The sequence below is a fragment of the Varanus komodoensis genome, unplaced genomic scaffold (genome assembly GCF_004798865.1).
Source record: "Varanus komodoensis strain SLA01 unplaced genomic scaffold, ASM479886v1 scaffold4, whole genome shotgun sequence".
Lineage (NCBI taxonomy): Eukaryota > Metazoa > Chordata > Lepidosauria > Squamata > Varanidae > Varanus > Varanus komodoensis.
This window is the reverse complement of record NW_025335941.1, coordinates 24,330,565-24,356,583: the sequence shown is the minus strand read 5'-3', so window position 1 is coordinate 24,356,583 and position 26,019 is coordinate 24,330,565. Positions and strand designations below refer to the sequence as shown.

Below are 26,019 nucleotides of genomic sequence, written 5' to 3'. Positions count from 1 at the left end.
TAAAAGCTTTTCATGCCGTCAGTCAGGCTCTCGCTTGGAGATAACATGGCTGAAAATAGCATTATATTAGGAATGCCAGGAGGGAGGAGGAAGAGAGTCTTAAAACACTGGTGTTGTCAAAAGGAAGCTTGCAGTCTTCACTCATCTGCTGACTCTTTTCTAATTGCATTGTTATTGAGTTCAGTTTACATGATCAATTGCATTCAGCAGTCCGTAAACTACCACATATCAAGGTAATTGGTAAACAGAACATATCTGTCATGTTTTGAATTGTGAGCCTAATCTGTGCTTGGAAAGAGCATTGTGTAGAATGTTGTCACGGATTCCTTTCCCCCTTGTTAAGAAAAATACTTTTGAAGAACAAAACAAAATCTGGAATTCATTCAGATTAAAAGTTTGTGTGAGAGAATGTAAGTGAAAGAACTTAATCACAATCTGCAAAGGCAAATGAATGCATTGTTCTGTTCAAGATGTGATGCTCTAAACCCCATTTCACCGCTATGGACCTGTCAATTTTCAAATGCTGTGCTGTCTCATACCTAGTATTTACCTGTGTAAAATGACATCACAGAGCCAGGGCAGCTTTAATTCAGAACACAATAGAGCTCAAATGCAGCAGTAAGAGTTTGTCATTTATCACTGTGCCTCGTATCGACCTCGATGTCCTCAAATGTCTAAAATTGGTGATTGTAAATCACTTGGAGCCCTCTAGTGGTAATTGCATTTAAACCTTTCACCAGATTTAGCTTTAGGATGTGGCAAAGGCAAAGGAAATGCATCATTTCGATTACCTTGTGGGCCTCAGGACAAAATAGCCAAGCCTACAATTGCACTCTACATTTAATTAATATTGATTGCACACTTCATAAATGCCGGTTCCTAAATGCATATTTCATGCTCAAATGGTAAGTAGATTTCTTTACTTATTTAGATTTATAGCTTGCCCCATCCCAAAGGCTTATTATGAACAGTTCATAAGATAATGTTATCCTCCTTTTAGGTGTACATTCCAAGCAGAGTGGCCATAGTGCTTCAGAATATGGATCTCCAGAACTAAGGACTTGCAGCCTACAACAACGGTCATTAATGTAAAAGGCAAACAATAGTTTGATCGTAGTAGTATCCAGCTTCTATTCTTTGAAAACATTTCTATATGAAGATAATGTTAATACTGCAAGATTCAAATGTGTACTTATTATTTATTTCTAGACACAGAGTTTTCTAATTATGTTTATTCAAAGAAAGCATATATAAAAGCAGAAATAAGAAAAACTCAGTGTTCCAGAATTTGATTTCAGGATATCTGGTATCCTTGATGTATTATCAAGAATACTGTGGTCTAATTAAAAAGGGAAAGAAAAGAAGAAGAAAAAATCATGTTCTGTTTTCAACAATTTGTTCCAGTTCCATGTATAATTTGGTACTAAATGCATTTTTCTCATTAAACTACATTTTGTATAAGAAATAATTATAGATCACAATGACAGTTTGCCAGAAAAGGCAGCCCTATGTACTTCTTTGACACTAGATTCCAAGTTCTAAAGGTTTTTGTGCTTTTCTTATGTTAAACCAGTAGGATTCTGGGTGGGAGGTTTGTTAGACTTAATGTATGTTTCCAAGAAAAAGTTCCAGGAGAATCATAAGGCTGGAAAGATGCCATTTACAAAAACATTGGCAGTAAGACTTGAATCTCATTAATTTACCACTACTCAAGCTTTATGGCAATGGTGAATTCATTTGTGCCAGAGCATTTTTATATATTGTAACAAGTAAAATATTAACTGCATAAAACAAAATGCTATAGCGTCTACAGCAGCTGCCCCAAAAATGGGGCCCGACACACTTTTGGACTGCCAGCTTTCTTTCCAGCATTCCTCACTTCAGGTCATAGTGGTCCCAGCTGCTGGAAGCTGAAGCCCAAAAGAGTGGAATATCAGGTTGGGAAAGACTGGCCTACAGTGCTGAGAGTCAAAGGTACCAGATAGAAAAGAAATGAGATTCTACCTGCTTAAAAGTACTTTGAATATTGTGTCTTATGAGGCTTGCACTATAGGAAGAATAGTATAGCATCACAAGCATCACATCAGTCCCAAACCTCTTCCCGAATGAAGTTAGCTGATAAATTCTATACTCTCTTATCTTAGCTTGTGTTAAAGCATGTCATAGTCACCATACACATCCTACTTGACTACAAAATTTCTGTTACCTATGAATGGACCATGAAGGAAAACTATTTCAAGCAACCTGGTTGTGTAAAATAAATATTATTCATTATATAAGCTATGTTCTATAATACTTAGTACTTCTCCATAAAACGGGGAATGAATTCTGCCTTATGGATTTAAAGAAACAATTACAAAGTTGCAGAAATATCTTGGATTTTTTTTATAGGACACCAAGCTATTTTTCTTCATGATCAGTTTTCATAATCAGATATTCATCAGAGAAAATGTCTGCAAAGGAAATTCTGCTTGATAGTTATTTGAAATAACCATCTTTGTCTCACTTTGTAAAACATCAAAGTACTTGTGTCAGTATTCATAGTACCAGAGAGGTATAGATGGGAAGATGTCTTAGGAATTGTTTCCTAAACCAAGCCAGGGGAGGGGAGGGGGGCTTCCATGAAAACACAACAAAACTTTTTATACTGTCTCTAGCAAATTCAGTTATTTGTAAATGGCACTTCTGCTGTATTAAGTTCATACTATCGCCTGAGAAATAATATGTTGTTATTTTAATTCACAATCTACCTATTTTTCAATGGCCAGCTTGTTTAACAAGACCCAAATAGGTTACTGTTTCCATATTTAAAAGTAGAGCAAATCAGTAATTGTTTAACAGCCCTTAAAACATGAGGCATTATAAACATCTCTATAAATGTGGTATGCTTTTGTCAATTGATGTATTGATACATAATTTTTACTGACCCTGTATCCAGGCATCTAAAAGCAGTTAATCAATATTGTCCATGTCAGTTTTTGTGGAAGAAAAGCAATAAATATGTAATACATCAGAAACTGCAACATCACCTACAATAAACAGACAATAAAAATACTGCTTGTGGTAGTGTCAAAGTTGAACTCTAGATATTACTGAAACACATCTGAAAATTTCAACAGTTTTTTGTTGTGTTGGTGGTGCTGGGTTTTGTTTGTTTGTTTGTTTTTGCATCAGCTAAAGAAACTTAGAATTGTTGCATAATTATATTTCTGCCCAGAACCACAGAAGCAAAATAACCCAGAATGCTTACAAGGTTGCCAGATCTCTTTCTAATTTTAGTTCATGTCAGGTTGCTATATTGCTGAAATTAATGCCTTCAAAGTATGAGTCTGCTAATATACAGTTACTTTGAAAAAAAAAACACCTGCTGGGCACCCTAAAATATGGGGGGAAACACTTGCAAAAAGAACTTACGTTCCCGTGTTTGGTGTCCTAAATACATATTTCATGTTCAGATATGCCATTTGATGTAAACAGCGTACATTAAGGCTGCAGTCCTAGGCATAGTGAGTCCTATTAAACATAGTGAGATTCACTTCCTGCTATGTAAACATTGTGAATGTCGGCCAGAGAATATACTTTGCATTAGTTTCTAGTAGCACATCCTGTGAACTGTCAGATACTTGAAACCATTAACAGGACTTGGAGTACTCTGGTAATGTCTTCTGCTGGTTATCTCCCCACATACACCACTGCCCCTTTTAAACCAGGGTTGCTCAAAGTGAAACATCTTGCATTCAGAAAGCCTAGCTTCTCAGAGTGTTACTGGCTGCTGCCATAGACATCACCACAGTAAACTTATGTGCTGATGGAAGAGTTCAAGTAATTGGTTGAGCTGTGCAAACAGTCTTATCATGAATGAAGCCATGAGATCTTCCATTTCAACTTCCTTCTGCTCTCCCATGAGTAAACTGTTTTTGCAAGTAGTTATTTCCATGGATAAGTCAGGTGTGCTTTGTACCTGGGGATAAGTGCTGGGTTTGAAGACACCATGAGCAAGATGTTCTTTACCCCCAAAGTGTCATCCTTTCACTTACCAGACCCTTAACCACCTCCTCTAAAGCCTGCAGACCCAGGACATGGCCTACCTTATTAGGTGCAACTCCTTAGGTAAGGATGTCTCAGAAGTAGAGCACATGTACTGCATGCAGTTGATGTCAAGTTCAAGATTTAGAGAGTAGGCAATAGGGAGCTTTTTCTTGAAGAATTTGGAAAGGTATGCCATTCATAGCAGACAATACTGGGATGAACATATAGGCTGACCTGATCTAAAACAGCTTCCTATGTAACCTATAGATCCTCAAATTAAAAATATGTATCCATCACAAGGGGCCGTGTGTCCTTAAAATTGATCTTCCACTCTAGAATGTTCACAAGTGGTAGCATAATCCTTTCCTACTTAAGAGATTCTGAAAGGAGACTGAAAAAATGAAACCCACATGGCATCTGCTACAAGTTGTGCCAAATAACTAAGAAGAGACTTTGATATTCTAACAAATAGTGGAAAGAAAGAAAATTATGATATAGGGGTTTGAACATATGTCCAAATGCAGTGCAATGCAGTGCAACTGGTTGTATGTTATTTATTGTTAGATTGTTTTTAAGCTATTTGACTTTATTATGAGCTATCCTGAGATGCCACGCATATGAGATGGCATATAAAAGTTTTAATAAATAGTAATAATAATAATAAATGTTGTAAGCCGCCCCGAGGCTTCGGCGAATGGGGCGGCATAAAAATGTTTTAATAAATAATAAATAAATAAATAAATAAATAAATAAATAAATAAATGTTCAGTTTGCAACAACAATGTATATCACTAACATATGTACACAGCAAGGAGAGAAAAACCTGAATTCAAGTCCTTTATTTTTCAATCAACAAAATTGACAGTGTATCTCACGCATACTCTGATAGTCAGATGAGCTTCCCCGCTGGGAGCAGGACAGGGACCTCATCTCTTTGATGAGAAAACTTGCTTGAAATGATACAGTTAGAAAGCTACAAATTGCTGCATGGAATGGTATCCAAGGTAGGACTCATCTCCGGCAGTAGAACCACAGCAAATTTTATGTAATGCAGGTAGTTGGAAAACTCCTTCCTCCAAATGAGAGTGATTATACTTGTTAAGATAAGGTTGGGCTATGACCAAAATCTTCACACTGGATTGCATGACACTATCACGCTCAGGATAGATTGCTGCTGTGCTCTATAGTCTGTGCTTCCTTTGAAATTAATTCAGAGTTGTGGCAGCCCATTTGCTGAAGGCCTTGCTCCCAAGAAATACATTAAACTCTCTTGCTTGTAATGTAAAAAGTGATCAGATTTAGAATTCCTCTATTTTTCTTCTTGGTCGATGCCTAGGAATTAATGGCAGTGAATCAACGTACAGCAAATGAATGGTTCTCTCAGGTTTCTTCCTGTTAGTACAATATAATTGTATTGCCTGAGGTACAGTATGTACATTTATAAAACAAAATATATGTGAAGCGTTCCCAAAGAGGAAGCAGACTAGATCCTGTAGCATAGTTCAGAGAGTAATATCCCAGAATGATGCAAAAGATTCTGGATCCTTAAGAAGAAAAATACCCAAGGGAAGGGAGCACTTACCTTGCAGCTGGCATGGCCCCTCTGTCCACGATGTAAGGTCAGTTCATGGGCCAAAAAGTTAAGATGTCAGAAGATGGAATTGATCTGCATAGCAGTATCGGTGAAATGGACAATCCATATAAAGAAAGGAAAAGAGGACAATTAGCCTTCAATCCAGAACCAGGTATGTAGATCCATTCAAAAAGTCTAAGAAAAAGAAAAGTGCTTGCTTGCTTGCTTGCTTGTTCATGCGCTCGCGCTCTCTCTCTCTCTCTCTCTCTCTCTCTCTCTCTCTCTCTCTCTCTCTCAGTCACACACACACACACAGAGGCAAGATTCACTTTGGTGTAGTGATTAGGGCAAGGGTAGACAACCTGGCAACAATGTGTACCCAGACACTACTGTGGTGCCCACTGAAACAGGTGCTGCTTCCCAATTTTTATTTTAAAATTGTATGTGTTTAATTGCTGTTGGGATTGTGTCAAAGCCAAGTAGAAGCCTCTAACTCCTGGTATTTTAATTTCCCATTAATACCTTAGGGCAAGGTTTTTGACCCTTGTGACTAACAATGCTCATCCATGGTAACCATTTTATGGTTATACCAATAAAAGTTTATCAAATTTGCCCTTAGGTCCAAAAGGTTGCCTACCCAGGATTAGACCAGGACCAGGGAGACTCACATTCAAGTCTCCACTTATCTATGAAGCTCAGTGGTTGACCTTCAACCAGTTTCAAATTTTTAACCTAAATTGTAGCTTTGCTGGGAGGAAAATGCAGCAGAACCTCCATATTCACTGTCTCAGTTACCACAGTTTCACCTAACTGCAGTTGACTGTCAGGCCTCCACATTCTTGGGATTAGGGGTGCAAGTTTTTCCATTTTCCAAAAATGGAAAAACTGTGATTATCTCTAGAGAAAACCTGTGAATATTTCTAGGGAAAAACCACAAATATCCTTGCGAACTATGGGGCCTCCATGCTCTGATTCACATATTTTGTCTCTCAGCAGGCACAAAGACTCTGGAGACATCTTTCCCTAGAGATACTTACAATTTTCCCTAGAAGTATTCACAGTTTCTTCCCTAGAGATAGTTGCAGTTTTTCCACGTGTGGGGGTCCTGCACCCCTAACCCCCACACATGTTCCCTACTCTCCACAGTTTGAGGCATCCTCTGGGAACTTGGAACCTATTCCCTTGGATATGGGTGTCCTGCTGTACCTAATGTTTATGTGCTTCATGTGCATTACCTAGCTGTAGAATGATCCTGTAAAGCAGGATGATGTCAGAGGGGGGCAGTGAGATCAAACTGCTGGCCCTGCCGCTGACATTCTGCATAGTACCTGCCATCTTCCGTGGACATCTCCACATTAGCGCAGATGTTACATGTACCTTCTTCATGTGGGTTCCAGCCATTTGGAAGTCCATCTGTGAGTGTCTGTGCAAATGTAATCTTTTCCTGTGTCTAAGGGGCATGGTCAGTGCTTGGGGCAAAGTTTGCAGCATGGCCACACCGCCCCAGGCTGGGCATGAAGAATGTCTGAATACCGTTATCATCCCTCAACATACGTCCAAGGGATGCTACTGCATTGACAGCAGTAGATGGCAAAAACTTGTAAGATCTGCTACACCAATGTGATTTTATTAGTCACACCTATCCACCCAGAATTTGCACATCAAATGTGTGGCTCCTGCACAATGTGTGGCACAACCTGGAGCTATGCCTAAAAGGGACCTTTGTAGACTCATGCACTACTAATCATGGGGCAGGGGATGGGGGCACAAAGGGTTAGATGCAGTGGTATGCAAAAAGCAATCATTGAGTGAGAACTGACTGTCCTTCCTTTGTTTGCTATTGATGGGTTCTGTTCCTGCAATACATTCTCACCAGCTGTGACAAAGACAACAGGTATTTTAAGACTATTTCCTCTGCCTTTTTTCCTGGCTTATGTGAATTAAAGTGTTTGTCTTGTTTGGCTATGACTTACCAACATGATTTTCAGCAGAGCAGATTGCCAAGTTAATTACAGAGCTCATTTCTTTTGGACGTGAGCCTGGCTTTGGGGCAGCCGGGCTTACTTGAAAGCATTATATGGAAGCCTTTATTTCTGCCAGCCACTGTTGAAAAAGAAAGCGAGAGCACAGGTTCCTTCACAGCACTCATGAAGTCCCATGCTCCCCCTCCCCATGCTTACATTCAGACATCTATGCATATTCATAACTCGCACTTCTAGGTTATTTTAGACAAGTCCCTGGTCCATCTATAAAGGTATGCCCAGTTGAGAGCTGGTATAGTATAGCAACTAAAGGTTAAATTACATGTTGAATATAGTGAGCATGTAATTCTGCATGTGATCTCTCTCTCCATCTCAGAGCACAAACCAGATTGCAAGTATTATGTATGGGGAAAGGATATTGAATCTTTCTCCGCCATGATTGTGACGAACATTTCCCACACTACATGCATGCACCAATTAGAGTTCTGGATAAAGTTTCCATTTTCACCACTGGGATTTTTTTCCTGCCCTAACCAGGGTAGAAGTAAATAATATTCCATGCATAGAAATATAGATCACATTCTTATGTCAAAGCTGTGCATAAGGGTGGAATACAGTATAGCATACTGCTCTGATCTGGACAATCATCATAGGCTAAAGAAACTATAGGGATTGTTGAAGCCACAGTATGTGTCAGCACATGCCAGGCACAGTTGCTCACAATCAGCCACCCCGGCATGGTGGGCATGACTTGTTAGATGGAGAAACAACCCTCAAATAATACATGGGCTGTTTGGTTGTTTGAGGTTTGTTCCATCTCTTACAAATTGCACTGCCCAGGTTTGGATGAAATAAGCCACACTGAGACAGGTGGTTATGGAAACTACAAGCTGTGCTGTGGTTTAAACAACTCACTATGGCTTGTTTAGCCTGTGATCACAATCTGTACTGGCCAAATATGTAAGGAATCAAGACGTATCCAGTTTGAATCTTGATTCTATCAGAGGTTTATTAACAGACAACTGCCATTATCCTAGAAGTTCAGCAGGAACTACTGCTGATGTCTGTATTTTAAAAAGGTAGGTTTGGGGCCTAAATCTGGCATCTGTGGTTCCCCTTTCCCTGAACCATAAATTATTTGGTGATTTCCCAGGTTTGGCGCAGGCCTCCTCCTGTATTCTAAAAGTGTCAAAGCTCCCTCCTAAGAAGGCCCCCTAAGTCATGTAGCTTTCAGCTAAGATGCACTGGTATTGTTGGAAAGGTTGCCCACAACTGGAATGCTGGTCCCCAAAAGCTTCTCCAAAATGGAATTCAGCCTTGAAAGTCATTCTGTGTTCCATTTTAAAATAACGTTTTGTTTGGTTTGGTTTGGCTTTTCTTCAGGATTGCCAAGGAGTTGAATCTGGGGCTCATTACCATTTTAATTTCTTAACAGCCTCCCAGAAACCCTCAGATGTAGAAAAGGTCCTACAAGGGCCTCCTCTGGAGCTGGGCACAACCCTTAAACAGGACAGATGTCTTAGCATCCGGTCCAGTCTGCAATATGAGATAAAAGCAAGTAACCTCATATTTTAAAGATCAGAACAATTATGTATTGACTTCTTTGCATACGATGCTTCTATACTTCCCATCAACAAAAAAGGTTGCAAGCAGTTCATGAACAAAACGCAATAACATATGAGACGCACTTGGCACACTTGCAGATGTTAGATAAATGGCAAATTCTCCTGATCTGCATTGCTTCTCCTTCAGTACTATGAAGTCTACGACTAATGTGGGCCACAAATGATCACAAAATATTTGAATTCACTGTCACTAAAAGTACAATTTGCTTATATGATATTATTGTAGTTAGTTGTGAAGTTGTGTCTGACCCATCGCGACCCCATAGACAACACTCCTCCAGGTCTTCCTGTCCTCCACCATCCCCCGGAGTCCACTTAAGCTCACGCCAACTGCTTCAGTGGCCACCTCATCTTGCCACCTCATTCTCTGCCATCATATGGTCCAACTTTCACAGCCATACATTGCAACTGGGAAAACCATAGCCTTGACTATATGCACTTTTGTTGGCAAGGTGATGTCTCTGCTTTTTTTTTTTTTTTACCATACATTGTTGTAGTACTTAATATGATGATACATTTATATCTTGCCCTTCTTCTGCCTATGAAGAACCCAAGGCAGTCTACATAGTCTTTTTCCTCATTTCCATTTCATCCTCACATCAGCCCGGTGCAGTGGACTAGTCTAAGAGTTGGTGACTGGCCCAAAGTCACCTACTGAGTAGCACAGCTGAGTGAAAACTAGCTCGCTGCTCTCCTGCATTCTAGTCTGATATTCTAACCACTGCACCACACTGGCTTTCATTCAGTAGCCATGTGCAGTAAAGGATTTGCCAGGAAATGCACACTGTTCTGTTCAATGCATTGCAGAAGTCCAGCACAGATAGTGTCTGGCAGTGTTACGCCCAGCTGATTCTTGTTTGGCAGGGGATGGGAATACCATAAGGAGTAGTCTGCAATTGCAAATCATTAGCTGGAGGTCAGGACAATCTGGTTCCTCTAGGAGCTGGAGGAACATTGAGCTGCCTGAGTACAGTGTGGATTTCTGAAACTTAGATGTGAATGATGTAATCTTCTAGATTGCTTCCTCTTAAATATGCAAGGCAGAGTATGGAGTTTTATCTGTATGGACTCCCATTAATTTTAATTAGACTGGCACAGTTTAACTCCTTTGTAATTCTTTGGTAGTCTTTACAAATAAATACTCTCTACTGAGTGCAATTTTATCATTAAAAATTAATTTTCTGCTAACACTCCTAAAACTGCATGTACACATTAATTTCCCCCCAAATCCTCCAGGACTTCTTAAAATTCTGCCATGAATTGATGAGAGCAGTAATGTACAACGACCCTTTGAACTGATCAACATGTAAGACTAGGCTTCTGTTTTTAATAATCCCATAGGAATCATTTGTTAATATAAATTAAGGGCTTTAAAACAAGTTAAGCATGCCATGCTCAACTGGGAAGGGCTGGTGAATTGTGATAACAAAAAGGATCAGATAACGTACGCAATGTTTTCTACACTTTTGAAGCAGATATGAAAGCTGTGAGTTACCAGTGAAACTTTGAGCCACTGCTATAAGACGGACTATTGCCTTTCTCTTTCTCATGTGCGTGTACGTGCACACACCCCCTGCACAGACACAAGCAACAATCAAAAGGCATTTTTACATTAACTTAAGAATACTTGCAGAAATTATGCTTATCAAGTGTTCCTTTCTTGAACATCTGTTCACAAGTTTGTATAGCCTGGTGGCAATTTTCTGGTGCGTTCAGCATTTATGGAGATACCTGCCTCCTGTTTATGAGCGCATTTGGCTACAGAAGGAACACAGGAATCCCATCAGGTCAGGATGGACCAGCCTCAGCAGGAAGCATCACTGGACACTTGCCAATGGCTCACGTGCCAGCAGTGGCCTACTTACAGGAGCCCTTTTGGAGATGCTCCTCCTCTCTATCACTTCACCTTTCCTGTTCACCCGTCTCTTGCTCTGGTCCCAACAGTAGTAGTGAATAAAAGCTGTAACTGCCTACTTGCCCATTGGGTCTGTACCAGCCATGCAAGGGAGCAGCAGCGGCAATGAGTAAGAAGATAAGGAGCAAAGGCAGGTGGTAATAAGAGTAATGAGAAGAGGAATGGGCCATAGGAAGCAGACCAGAGAGGATGCCTTGCCTAAGAATCCTCAAAGGCAGAGGTTCCAGCATTTCATTTTCTGTCACTTGTCATGGAATTATTTTCACTGGAAACAGGGATGTCCAGCCTTGGCTTTAGACTAAGATAACTTGTAGTAAACCTCCATTAATGTTTGGGATAAAAAAGTACCCCAGGAAACTATCCTTTTGCAACTTTTGAGATGTTTTGTTCCCAGGGCATATTCTGGTTTATAGGACTTAAAGCATAAAAGCATGAATGCTTAAATTTGAGGACAATTTTACTACCCTTGTTTTGACAGTGTCTTAGAAGGATTAGCTTGTAGGTCAATTTATGTGTGATGTGAGCCTGGGGTCTGTCAGGCAACCCAGCATGCAGGATAATGTAGCATGCGAACTAAGGATTCGATTATGTGGTTGATTTCCAGATTTTAGTCTGAAAATGTAGTGCCCTAGTGGACCATGAGTGTGTGCATAGAATATTATGTGTACAGGCTGTTTAGGAACATGTGATGCACTGGAAATGTTTAATGTGGGTTGGCAGAAGACTCCCCATGATGGTTCTATAGCTAGCTTGGCACTTCAGAGTATGGTCCATGCTGATCCTAGATAAAAACTGTTTTCCAATATTCCATTCTAGTCTAGCATGACCAAGGAAAAGAATGCTGAGTGGAGTATATAAGATAGGAGCAGACTAGATTTTCCTGGAGTCACATAGAATTACATCCCAACACAATAGAATCTGCAAGTGCATTTCTTTACATTGTCCATTGTAAGTGACAAGACTGTCATTCATTTTGACATTCCTTCTATACTTTTAATGGTATGATTCAGTCACCAGACTGTGCCATAATGGAAGATGAATTAATCAATTATAGTAGAAGGTTCTCTACTATACATAAGGGATCCTTATGGCTAATGGGCTGGGATAAAAATACATACATACATACTATCTCTTCTTATCAGACAAACTTGAGCTTTTGGCAATGCACTGGACATTATATTTAATGTACAAATGATATGTACATCCTATTTAGATCAAGTTCCTCTGTCATTACAATGAATGCCCTTGTGTTACAAGACTGTTTTCACATTGACTGGTTGCAGTTGCAGGAGCTTCTCTAGATTGGTATGCTCTGGTCTTTAAGCCATTTTCCTCCTGCCAAGTGTACCTGAATGCTTGTGGTGCTTTCCAGACACTTGAGCCCTCACAGAGATGTTTATAGTATGCAAATATACAGCTTTGCCCTGAATCTCTACTATTCACATATTTTTGCACTATCTCACAGTTTCTAAAAGTAAACACATACATGGATGCGTTACTCAGTCAATGGGAATAAAGCAAGCAATGAGTCATCTGTTGCTAGGGAGCTGAGGGCTGTAGAGTTCTAAGGCTAGGTGAAGTCACCCCCATGTTGATTGCATACCAGAAATGGTAAAATAGCAATCTTGGGTTCAGACACCTGGCGAAGTGTGGAAACCTTGGAACAGACCATTGTCTCTCTCCATGGTTTCAGAAATACTAATATTAATAATTCTACCACACAGGAACACAGAAATGGGTTCTTTTGACATGATATACCTTCAGTGGTAAAAGTGCACTATGACTCTCTCATCATGTGAACCTATCCATGTTTTAGGTGAGATCTATGTAAGCAGCTTACTCAGAATGCAGCAGCCAGGTTGATTTCTGGAGTAGGGATGAGTGAGGAATCTGTTTTGGGGATGGGAACCCTGGGCTCAGTTCCCTGGACTCTGGCCTGCTTTCTCATAGCCATAAATCTTTGTGCTAAGCACACGGACCATTCATGTGAGCTCCTGACAGGAAACAAACCCACATGAATGCAGCACAAGCAGCACCCATCTTTGAAGCACAAGACTGGCAGCCTTTGTGCGGCACGTGCTGCAGAAGGTGGTTGCCAGTTGTGCAATCAAGGTCTTGCGACTATGCACAGATTTCCTCTTGCCTCAACTTGCTTCCTAAGCGAGGGCCAAGCATGAGAAGAAGTCTAACAAACAGAAGAAAGACAGATTCCAGGGGAGAACATTGCAACCCTATTCTGGGACTTTTGCAAGCACATGATGACAAAATTGTATGATATCATTAGCTGCCTGTTTGTTTCTGGGTTAAATTAAAACATTGATGCTCATTTGTAAAGGCCCATTGTGATCTGATCTTTGATAGCTGAGGGAAATATCTTTCATATAGGCCTATCTATTCTTTAAAAAACACATGTGAATGAGCCAAGTCTTTGTTAGTCAAGTAACCACTTTGAACAGGTCTGTTCTATGAAAAGCCCACAATTCTTTGAAATGAGATAATTACTTAAGTTTAGCACACTTGTGGTCTTCTTGCAATGGCCATGATGTACAGTCTTTATAGGCAAGCTAACTGCACCTGATGCACTTTTTGATTTGGTTTGGCAGTTGGCTGCTATATAGTCTCATTTTCACTATATATTATCCCACATTCCCTATATATTCTCACTCTTTTTTCCAGTTGATTTTATTTGCATAGTTAGCATTTTGTTTTACATAGCTGCTAATTATTTAGACAGCTTTCTTACTGAAAGCTGGGTTATAAATCTTTTAATAACACAAATAAATTATCCATTAACGATTTTTTATTTGCTTGGAGGCATTTTTGCCCCATTCTAACACTTCAAGTTCTTAAAACTGTGGGATAATTAAAAATGTAGGAAGAATCATGGTGGATCAGATCAAAAACCTATTTAGTCCACTATTCTGTTTACACAGGCTAACCAGATACCTGCAGCAAGCCCACAACCATGAATAAAATAGCCCCCTCTGACAAAGGAGGTTAAATGCAGCCATAATGTCTAGAAGTCAATGATAGTCCGATCCTCCATGAATTTGAGGAATCCCCATTTAAGCCTGTCCAATGTTGCAGCCATCACTGTATCTTGTGACAGTTTCCTATTATTTTTATGAAATAAGGACATTCAGAAGAAGCATGTGGCATACTGTCCAGTATGTGGGTGAATGAGCTACATGTCAGCAACTTTCTACAAATAGAAATCTAGCATCCAGAAAGAAAACTAGGCTTAAACCTTTCCCAGTCATGGGCTCCTTTTCATGGGTTGTATCCAGCTGTGTACATCCGATGACACATTGAGAAAGATGCTTTTCTAAATCTCACAAATCTTCTCTGGGGAGCTGGGGAACCATCTTGAACACATGGGTGGGTGGGGACATGAGTTCAATGGGAAGAGAGGAAGGCAAATCCCACTGTATGACCAGAAGTTTGCTAATCTGAATGCAAACCCATGGCTACAGAATGTTAACTTAGGGGAGCAATAGAAAAAGGCAAGTAGCACTGTGAATGTGCATGGTGAATTAATACAGTTCCATGATGACTATTCCACATGCTTTTTGCACTAGAACTTAGTGAGAGCTAGTAAGAAACAAAAGGACAGAGTTGCTATTCAAGATTGATTAGTTCAGAGGGCAAGAGGGAGGTGGCAAGCAGGCAGACATGGAGGGCACTGACATAGGATGGTCCATGAAACTACCTGTCAGGATGATGGTGATGATTCCCTGTTAAAAGGAGCACTGATACCTTGACAGGAGAACTTTCCCTAGCCTCATTGTGCACCAACCTGTATCTATTCTGGAGCCATAAAGTGAATTCAGCAACACAGCTGCATTCACCTTGACATAGTTGGAGAAATTCTGTATCACCCTAGCATGTATTGCTAACATTTGCATCACATACACATTACTGATAGCACAGTGAAGACAGATGGATAGGAACATAAAGAGAGAAGCCTTGAGCACTCAAGCCTTGCCTGTCAGAGCAGGAGATCTGGGTGTGTTTTGCTTTCATACTCCTCTCCGGAAAGCCTGGTTTTGTAACAAGGCAGCATTTGAAATCCTTAAGGTATGCTGTCTGCATACACAATCAGTGTGCCATTATAATTTACATGTGTTCTATATACACCCCCATGCGGCTGTTCCATGAACAATGTTACCAGCATTATTATATCCTGTAGATTAAAAAAATAGTTCAATATCTGAAATGAAAATTTAAAAGACACTACAGGAAGCATTTAAAATTTCTTAATTGTTTTTTCAGGTTCTTTCATCTTCATCTTTCAGCTGAATGCCTGCACTGCAAAACCAAAACATGGAGAATAAATGCAGCCCATGATTAAGGATGCAATCCAATATGTACTTACTTCCATTTAACTCAAGATTTATGTTTAAACATACATTAGATTGTATTATTATTTCTTTAAAAAACACCAGGATTCTTGTTTCTAGCTCTCTAGAAACCTTCTTACTGGAAAACCCCACACTTAGTCCTAGCTGTGAAGCGACCTTAGAGGAGTGTCGTGAAATGTCATCTAGTGCAGAATACTGCAGCAAGAATAGGCTGGAGCCAATTGTGAAGGAAGCATATGCATTGTTATATCAATTGCATAAATTCCCTGTTTATTTCCAAGCCCCTTTCAAAGTAATGGTTCTTGCTTTTAAAGATCCACATGGCTTAGGATCTGGGTATTGAAGGATCACCTTCCCCATGTAAACTTGCCACATTACTTCAATATGTCTATTCTCAATATTATGCCACCACTGGAGGTTCAACAGGTGGTCACATTTTGAGGCCTCTTCTATCCTACTACTCTTTGCTTGCCTGTGTTTTGGTGCTGCCCTCCATGGTTGCTTTTCCTAGAATTTTAAGCAGGTTCAACCCCCATGAGCCCCAGCACAGATTAAGCACTCCAGTGCAATGCATAAGAAGGTCTCAGTTACAGAATCTGTTTTTATTAGTGCACTAAGCCTGTAATCCTATACACCAGAATTCCTAACTCTTTGGATCCATCAGTACAGTTCAGAATTTTAGCAACTGTTCTGGGCACAACTATGAAATGGTTCTCATGGAGGATGTAGTCAGACACATAATGACTGCCACAGGACCTGTCAAAACAAAAGGGTGGTGAGTGGGGTAGAAATAGCTTGGCTAGAGGCAGAGAGAGAGAGAACATGGTGACGAATGGAAGAAAAAGAAGGATAGGTTCAGTAGAGGGAGAAAGATAGCAAGGGCAGAAAAACTAAAGGCTTGGAGAGAGAGCAGGAAAGAAAGCCAATGTGAGGCTAGAAAACAACTTTTTCCTTCTCCTTCTCTTTCTGCTTGTTGGACAGCTGACCAAACCAGCTGGCAGCAGGTTGAGGAATAAGAACAAAAACCAGGTGCTTGACTAAATTCAGATTTTTAATTATTATTTTTTTGAAATAAAGAGCTCAAGGAGCAGAGAGTACTGCTGGAGGTCTTTATGGGTGCACTGCTGGGAATGCCTGCTGTACACATTGACCTGAAAATAGGTCCTCTTCAAAGTAAAGGGACTTACTTATGGATAGATAAACATTAGATGGGAGTGTTACTTATCTTTCCACTATAACATAATTTCCTTGACTTAAACTGTAGTCTCAGCTATTATCCTTTTCCTTGAGAGAGAACATTGAAATCTACCACAATGATGCTTAAAATGTTTATATAAACTCGATGTGAATCTACAATTATTTTTACAGTTTCTTTAATAGCATTCTGTTTTAATAGCAGTGCTTACTCACTGCTCTTTGGTTTGCTAAGGCAAATAATGTGCTTGTCTAATGTGATCAAATTTGCAGGCAGAAGCAAAATCTATAATATCTAATTTGCCAAGCATAATTTTATCCTTTTTCATATGAAATGCAGATTTTGTAAGTTAGAAGCATAGATATAACCATACTGAAAAGATCTTGGGCAGGAAGTTATTTATTTTTTGTTCATTTGTTATGGGCTACAATTTAAATAACATTTCCAAGTGTTTGCACCCTTTAAGAATAACATAGCAGCAACTATGAATTCTTGCTCCAGCTCTTATACATGAGCACACAGCAATGCGTATAATATACTAGGACTCCTGGTGAATGTGCAGCCTACCACATAATGCAAAAAAGGGGAGCCATGGACTGGCTCTCATCTGAATGTGTAGCACACTGCACATGCACCCAAGGTAAATATTTGCATCTGCTCCATAAGTGCTCATCTCTTGCTGGATCAGTGCACCTGTGTTGTGTGAAAAGATAATACAATCTTTCTTCTTAAATACTTAAAGTTGAATATGCTTTGTTATTGTCAAAATTGCTTTGGTCAGCACTTTCCTCCTTTCATTTCAATAGGAGCTGACCTGTGAATGCCACAGATCTGCAGATCTGCATTTGGCATTTGGTGTACATATAATTGGGATTCTTCCCCATATTCAAGCGCTGTAGGAGTTTGCTTCATTATTAAAGACACATGATGCCTGCTGTACTGATTTTCCCTTGGGCAATGGAGCTAATAAAAGAATGAAAGGAACTGTATCTATAAATTAAATCCTATAATGATTTTTTTAAGCATCAGGAAGACTGCAAAAACAAATTACCATTTTCTTCTTTTTTGAGATTAATTTTATAGTGGAACTGGATTGAACACTTGCTGTCTAATATGTCACACTGTTAGTGACATTAATCTGTCTGGGTTCTATGAAAAAACAGGTACCATATTTTGAAGATTGTGATGTTTTGTATTCTACCCTGGAATAGCAGGAAGTCCAAGAACATCCATTTCTAGCCTTTGTAGGTTAAGTAGTGGGAATTCATGGTGTTTTCATATCTGTTTCTTTATAAATATCATCAATATCATCAGTTTATTTGGATGCCACTTCTCCATGATAAATATTACTGAAAGCACCTTACAATGCACAAGAAATTAGAGCATAAATGCATAGCCAGTCATAAACATCAATATATCAACACAGTTAAATAGTAATTTCATATCGTGGGGCTAGAAACCATTTAATATCAACATCACTTTAAGATGATACATTATATTGCAATGCTGTTATTATTATATTTATTATATTTCTATTATTATTTCCAGAGTGGTAACCATGCTTGTTTATTGCAGCAAAAGCAACAAAGATTACTTTAGCATTGTAATAGGGGAATACATTTATTACATCTCCAAGATTTCATGGGCTTGGTTTCACTTCATCAAAAATGTTTGACATAATAAATGTGTTAATCTTGGATTGGCTACAAAACTCTTCCTGTCTGATGTTGTTATGAGCAGCTTGGAAGCTAAGCTAAGCAAGTCATGAGCAGGCTGTGTTAGAATACCATTCAACCCCCTCTCCCAGTCAGCTTCTTCCAATCTGGCTTTGTAAAACACAAACATAGACCATTACTCTTTCTATCTAGCAACATGCCTTACCTCTCCACCCTTTCATTCTCAGCACAGACCCTCCCAGAATGCTAGAGTGACACATCTGCAAGATAGCTGGTAATAACAATGGGAGTCTACAAAGAAGCAGAACTTTATTCATCAGACACAATAAGAATATAGGGGGAGCCCTCCTGCTTCAGAGTAAAACTCTAGCTTGTTCAGCATTCAGTACCCATTGCAGGAAATAGCTGAGTGTTTCAGCTACTGGGAAGTCTATACATTTAATAACTGAAGTACAGTGGTACCTCAGCTCATGAATGCCTCAGTTCCCAACCAAATCGGGTCGCAAACAGAAATTTTATAAAAATTTTGTCGCAGGTCATGAACTCTGCATCGGGTGATGATCACGAGCATGCCCGCCTTCCCTGCTTGGTGCGATTGCGGTCATGCTGGGGGGGAGGAGATGGCCGCATTTGTGCTGGGAGGGATATGGGCATGATTGCGTCTGTGTTCTCTGCCTGAGCATGCCCGCGCCCGCACCATGCACCAATTGCACCCTGTTGGCCTTTTCCTACAATGTAGAATTAGGCTAATTTGAGCAAGGCCTCCATGATTTAGCCTAATCTCACTTTAAGCCCACAGACTCTATTGGTGTCACCATACTTTATGACAGCAAAAATGAATATACATAGTGAAGAAATACTTTATTTACTGTGTCCTGCATTGGCTGCCACATGATTAAATTTGGCAAGTCTGTATCCTATGGGTACTGAAGAAGGAGAAAAATGCAGCCCTTTGACCACTTTCTCCATACAGCCTTAATATAAGACATCTGTTATAGTTCTTCATTTAGACTTTTTTTCAAAACAAAACAAAGCAAATGCTTTTGTCTGTCTCCTGGAGAAGGTCCCCAGTCTCCTGGTAATTCTAAGAGCTCTTCTCTTCATGTTTTCATCTTTAGGAGGATATCTGAATGATTGGCTGCTCCTGTGTGAGCCTTTCTGTATTTTGAGAACCTCAGAGGAAGTCTCACTCATATCTATTGAAATATGCTGGGTGGGCAGACAGCTGTAGTTCCCTCTGTCCCGCAGTAGTAGTACTCAGGTACTCTAAGTATCAGATGAAGACACTGTTGCTTGAATGGACACTTTGACATGGATAGCAGATCAATCAGCCTCCCCCAACCCAGTGCCTTCCAGGTACTAATGACTAACTCTCATCTGGTTGGGAATGATAGGAGTTAAAGTCCCAAACATCTGGAGGGTACCAACTGGGGAATATTAGCCTGAGCTAAAATTTAGGCTTTGCTAAACTGATAATGCTTTTATTTTGTATTGATTGTGTTTTCTTTTCTTTTGTATCTATGTTTATTTGCTGATTTATTCGGTGTGAACGGATATTGAAAGAAAATAAATGTGAGGCTATTTTTGCTGTGTCACAGAGATTTAATTCTCAAAAGTATTTTTGATGTTTCTCAACTGTTCCTCAGACAACCAGACATTGAGAGACTTGGATAAGAAATCACCACAGGAAAAAAATGTATTTAGCATGTTGTACTTCAAACTGCTGAGAACATGCTGTGCCTATGAGTGTATACTTTGCCCAGCTGTCAGTTCTTTTACTGAGGAAGACTGAGAAAAATTCTCCAGACAGACAACAGCATTTCTCTCTTGAGAAGATCTGCCAAGCAGCTGTGCAAAAGGCAATCCTCCAATAGTGCATGCCTTCCATAGAAAGACACCTAGAATTGTCAGATTCCCTAGAATGGTTTGGATGTTTAAAGGTATGATATTGTTTGTTCATCAAGATCATTAGCATTTTGCCACCAGTGGCAAAGGACAAGATAGTACTCCACTACAGAAGCCAATTCAGCACTTTTCTGCTTCCTCCATCTGTTTCTGCTCTCTTCCTTATATAAATGGGGAAGTCCTGCCAGTAGCAGATTTTGATGGCATGGGAGGGTGAGAGGGCAAGAAAGAGAAACTGTGCCCCATTGCTTGGGAGTGATATTGAGGATCAGTGTAAAATTGGCCCTGCTACTCCAGTGATTAATGGGAAATCTTGCATGCATTGGCTATCTTGTTAATGTCAATAGAGGTATCATTAGATTTAATCACATTGCTAGTTTCAGCAAATTAGGCCTATGAAAGATGATTGGTCCTGGCAGTAACATAGAAAGTAACAATGTTGAATGCATCAAAAGTTGCTTGGACATCTTCAAAGTCTTGCTTGTTCACTGTAGAGATGTAGGAAATTCTTTGTCCAAGAATTGCAGGACAATGGTGGGACCTACAGATGGCAGGACTTCCTGCCATCTGTAGGTTAAAACTGAATGCTGTCTATCTGCAGAGGAGTGGGACTTCTCAAGGTGATGAAGTCCCTTTACTATTATTATTTGTTAGTGAGAAGGTTAGGTATAAAACCCTTATTCTTTCACCTACCATACTTTTCTAACTTGTATTCTAAGACTACATAAATCGTAATCTAAGTTTAAGCTTGGACAGATTTTAATAGGATCAATGGAATTTATGTAATAGTATCTAGGGAGGTACTCCTTTGGAGATACCTATAATGCTACATCTCTTTTAAGCTTTACTGATCTGTGGGCAGCTTACTGGTAAACCATCAAACCATGGCAATTTCTTAGTGAAGTTGCCTCCAACACTGGACTGACCATTGGATGCTTCTGAACAGGAAGTTGGCTTGTTCCTTGACCTGACCTTCTGACTTGCTCTTTTGATCTAGCTACTGAATTGTTCTGTAACTCCAGGTTCCTCGCTTTTCTCAGGCTACCAAGCCCTCACAAGAAAATGTCTGAGTTTTGGCTGCAATCCTATACACACTTCTCTGTAAATTTGATTGACCTTACTGGGACTTTCTTCTCAATAGACATGCACAGGGCTCTGTTGTCAATTACTCTGTTGTCAATGACTTGGCAAAACTTTTTTTTCACTTTTTATAGTAGCTGAAATAGCTTGTAATACCCTGAAACAGCAATTTCTTTCTGTATGCTTCCACCACAGGATAAGGCAATGACTTTTTAAAGCTTCATTTAACATGTGCTTGCTTTTAAGCAACAAATTATTTAGTTTTTCCATGTGCCATAAAAATCTGGTTCATTTAAAAGAGTAGCATGCTTGCAAAATAATTCTTAAGAAGTTTAACATAAGCATTTTTAAGTAAATATGGTTCAATGAAATCCAAGTCTTTTGAGATTCTGGTCTTTAAGACTTACCCAGACCCTTCAGGAGCTCCCACCAGATAAGGTAAACTGAGTGGCTGCTAAGGGGAACATTTTCAGTTATGGCACCCTGTTTGTGGAATGCACTACACAAAAAGCCAGCCTGATAAGTATGTTTAATACCTTTGGTGCTAGGTAAAGATCTTTGCATTCTCCCTGGCATTTTAAGAATTGCACTTTTAATTGGCTAGTGGAATTACTTTGGTTTTATTTGATGCTTTTCTTATTTGCTTCTTATATTGACTTTATTATGTACTGTTTGTATTCATAGTTTCCTTGCTTGCATTTCATATCTTTAATGACTAGTATACTACCTGGAGAACGTGGGTTATTCTGCAGTTTAGAAGCTCGCTCAATCAATCAATCAATCAATATGCAAGGTTCATTGTAATAAGTAAAGACAGTAGCAGTAGCAGCCAGCCAGTCTCTATTTGCTTATTTGAAGGCTTTGATGTGTGCTCTTGTGTTCTCATTTCCCCCTTCAATTTGTTCTTTGCAGTGATTTGCTGCTTTGACCTGATTATTGCTTATGTTCAAGATCCTGGCCAACTTTTTCCCATTCTGTACTTTTCCTGAACTCTTAATAAATATTTTACCTTGCTTTCAGCAAAGCCTATTGATTTTAGGTGAAAGGGGAGGCTTACAAGAGACACAGTACATTTTGGCACATGTTGCACTCTCTCAACACCCAGGTTGCACTCCATGTACAACCTGCAATCTAGCTGTGCTCCCTAAAAGACACAGGGAGGCTGCAAAGGACTCTAGTGGACTCTTCAGCTAGTTGTCCTCAAAGGATCAAGAGTACATGGGAATGGGGAATACTGGGCTTGATTTAATCTCTGTGTTGACAACCAGTAGCAATGGTCCTGCTTCATGAGACCTTGCACCTTCAGACAGGGTGGCCTGCAGGCACCTAATTAACATAACTTTCCTGGTAGGCAGCAGCTCTGCATGATTTGAGAGTCTGTTGCAGCCTCACCGGGTGATCCCTGTGATTGACCCTGAGAACTTTTGGAGGCCAAGCTGCTGTTGTCCCACTGCACGATTGCCTCCCCAGTTATACTTCAAATAATGGTGCAAAAAATAATATTAATGTTTTCCCCTCAAAAAGGCCTAATATATTCAATAAAAGATTTTAATAATTTGCTTGCCTTTTGCACTTAATTTGTCTCATCTCCTCACATTACTTTGGTATATATAATTAATTTTTCCTTCCTCTTTAAAGTGTTCTAGCTTTAGTAATACCTGTGACATGGAGAGATCTGATGAACTGCATATTTTAATTCTTCTCACCTAAGAGGGTAAAAGCTTAAATACTTGAGCCATCAAGCAATTCATCCTTCTTTGACAAATTGGAATTCCAGCTTTCCAGTAATTTTGATCACATCCTTCAAGTTAGCAATTGATATATAAGTTCACTTAATCCATGGCTACAGCAGGGCAGTATTGTACCTCAGGGAATATTTTCTAGTGCTTTGCTTTATATATATTTTTAAAGGGATCAAATGCTGAGCTTCCTTCACTGACAGTATACTACAATCCCTAAGGAAGTATGAGACGAATATTAAGCATCCACCTTTCCTTTCTCTTTAAAATCTGACCCTTTCAGGCAGTTTGTGTACAGTCACCTGCTGCATATTGCTTGCAGGCACTATAACTTGATTTCTACATGGACATGTCCAGGTCACAAAGATGCTTCCATTCAATCCAGTGATTGATTCCATTTAATCCAGATTAAGAGGGATCAATTATTTCTGTAGCAATGAAGGGACAACTTTACAGCATCAAGAATGCGGACTGTATCACCACAAAGAGAAAACAAGAAAGGGTGATAGATTTCAATAGCATTTGTATATGCTTATTTATTTATATAGATGCAAGTTTAGAAATACATACCATAACTTCAGTAGTACATCACACCATTGTAGGAAAGACTGTGGTCTGGGTATCTGCTGACCAGGTCCTAACTATTCAAGGTCCCTGATACTCTCACCTTTTGTCATTCCTTATCTTAAAACCAGGCCTTGTGCAGTCCTTCAAACAGACGACTGTCCTTTGATTGTCCTTCAGATAGAGTCTATATGGCCACCCTAAGCCTGTGTGAGAATGAAATCAATATGCATGTTATAGTGTATATCAGAATTGGATGTACATGTAGCTGTGGAACACACCTGAAACCAACAACTGATTAAAATTGGCTGCACTGTCTGGATAGGTAAGATAATCCTCCCACATTTACAGAGGCACCCAGCAGGTGCCTCATATTCTAGGTATACTAATTAAAGCATTTAAAAAACTGGCTTTCTCGTGGCTGCAAGTGAGTTGAGATTCATTTAGTTTTGGTAAGTGGGGTGGGTTCTACAGCATGCAAGAAAGCTAATACTATCAGATTCTGTGCAGTGTTAAGCATAAAGTCAATAGGTTGGCATACCCCAAACTTGGCATCGTATCAGCTTGTATATATGTTTATTACTGACTGGGCAATGGTGATTCTTTCATAATACAAGCAGGTATTTCTACAAGTGATTTTGGATAAGTCATTAAAAAAAATCTGGATTTCTTTTCAGTAACAATCTTTACTCTGTTTTCTTAAGAGACAGTTCAGTTGTTTTGTATTTCACTCTCTGCATGATAAAGTCACAAAAGCCTGCATTATGCATGTTCAAATCTTAATATTTTGGTCTCAGAAATGCCATTATCTGCTCTCTTTTTATTGCAGGAGAGTCTTTGCATCAAAGAGGATAATCCAGATGCTAAATAGTTCAGGCTGGATTTTTTCCTGTAACAAAAATTCTCAACTTGCAGTGCTCATCTATAAGAGATGGTACAATATTCATTGAAGACACAGGTATGCCTGGGAGTATTCTTATGTGTCAGTATATTTGTATTTAGCCACATCATGTCTTATCTGGTACACAGAGTAGGCTCTTCTTGATGTTGCTGCTGTTAGTTGCAAAATCGTGTCCGACCCACCATGACCCCATGGACAAGATTCCTCCAGGCCTTCCTGTCCTCCACCATCCCCCAGAGTCCACTTAAGCTCACACCAACTGCTTCAGTGACTCTATCTAGCCACCTCATCCTCTGCTGTCCCCTTCTTCTTTTGCCATCTATTCCCAGCATTAGATTCTTCTCCAGGGAGTCCTTCCTTCTCATTAGGTGACCAAAGTATTTGAGTTTCCTCTTCAGGATCTGGCCTTCTAAAGAGCAGTCAGGGTTGATCTCCTCTAGGAAGGCTGTTCTTGATAACTGCTGAAATTCATCCGCACATACAGGATTTCCAAAATGGTATACATGGATATGCCTGAAACTCCACAGGAAGTTATGAAGCAAAAGTGCCCTGTTAACTAATTACAAAGAGAAGTTAACACTAATTGTGGCACCTTAATGGCTAACATTTATTATAGCATATACCATTGGGGACTAAGAGCCCATTTAATCAAATTCACAAAGTATATCATCAGTTGGGACACAAGCACACATAACTAGTGAAAATAAGCTTGATAAATGTTGTATTCAGAAGGCCATGAAAAGCAGTAAGATGGCATATAAATAATCCTATCTCAGGTTAGTTATAGAAAAGCCTTTTGCCTGCACATCCAGACCCTTTGTTCATTTCTTCAAGCAAACAAACAGGGAAATGCATCATCTGAACAGGAAAGCTCCAATAAACTGGGATATTAAAACATAGTTTGAAGCTGGTTTACTATCAGAGTTTTGGACAAAATATGAAACTATGGCAAGTTGAAGAATTCCTGGTTTACAACCTTCTGAGAAGTGGAAAAGGCTTGTTCAGTCTTGATTTACTTAGCCAACATACAATAATCTTGACTTTCTCAAAGTCTGTGATGCACTAGGCATACCTTTCCAGCATCCTGCTCTGTGCCTGTGAGATGCAGGGCAGAAGGATGGGGAGAAGATTACCTCCAGCACTGCTACTTCTCTGCATTAGATGACTGTAAGTTTTCAAGGCATAGGATTGTGCTCTGAATGTGGCAAACCTCAAGGTGCTGCAAAGCTACTGATTTACATGATCTGTAATTAATATAAGAATTCTAATTCTCACTTCTAGTGCTGCCCAAATGCACAATAGCATCCCACATTCCCTTCTACAGACAACACTTTAGGGGTGAAATCTTATGCATATTTAGATGGGGAAAAGTTCTAGAACTGTCAGCATTTCACAGCCAGCCATGCTAGCTGGGAATGCCAGAGTTTAGGACATATTGTCCATCTAAACATGCATAGGAGTGCTACAGCTTTCA

General features: G+C 39.6%; 1 protein-coding gene across 3 annotated transcripts in view; it reads left to right on the top strand.

The window, feature by feature from the left end:
* The window catches only part of GBE1 (1,4-alpha-glucan branching enzyme 1), a 184,265-nt gene extending 159,702 nt beyond the window's left edge, over positions 1 to 24,563 (top strand). For 2 of the 3 annotated variants that reach the window (XM_044441827.1, XM_044441826.1), the window contains one exon: positions 1,001 to 3,076. In XM_044441827.1, coding sequence (XP_044297762.1) covers positions 1,001 to 1,057 — 57 coding nt within the window. In that variant the 3' untranslated portion in view covers positions 1,058 to 3,076. Of the gene's footprint in view, positions 1 to 1,000; positions 3,077 to 24,473 lie in introns of those variants that run through there. The other variant, XM_044441828.1, reaches the window with a different exon arrangement.
* Positions 24,564 to 26,019: the final 1,456 nt, after the last annotated feature.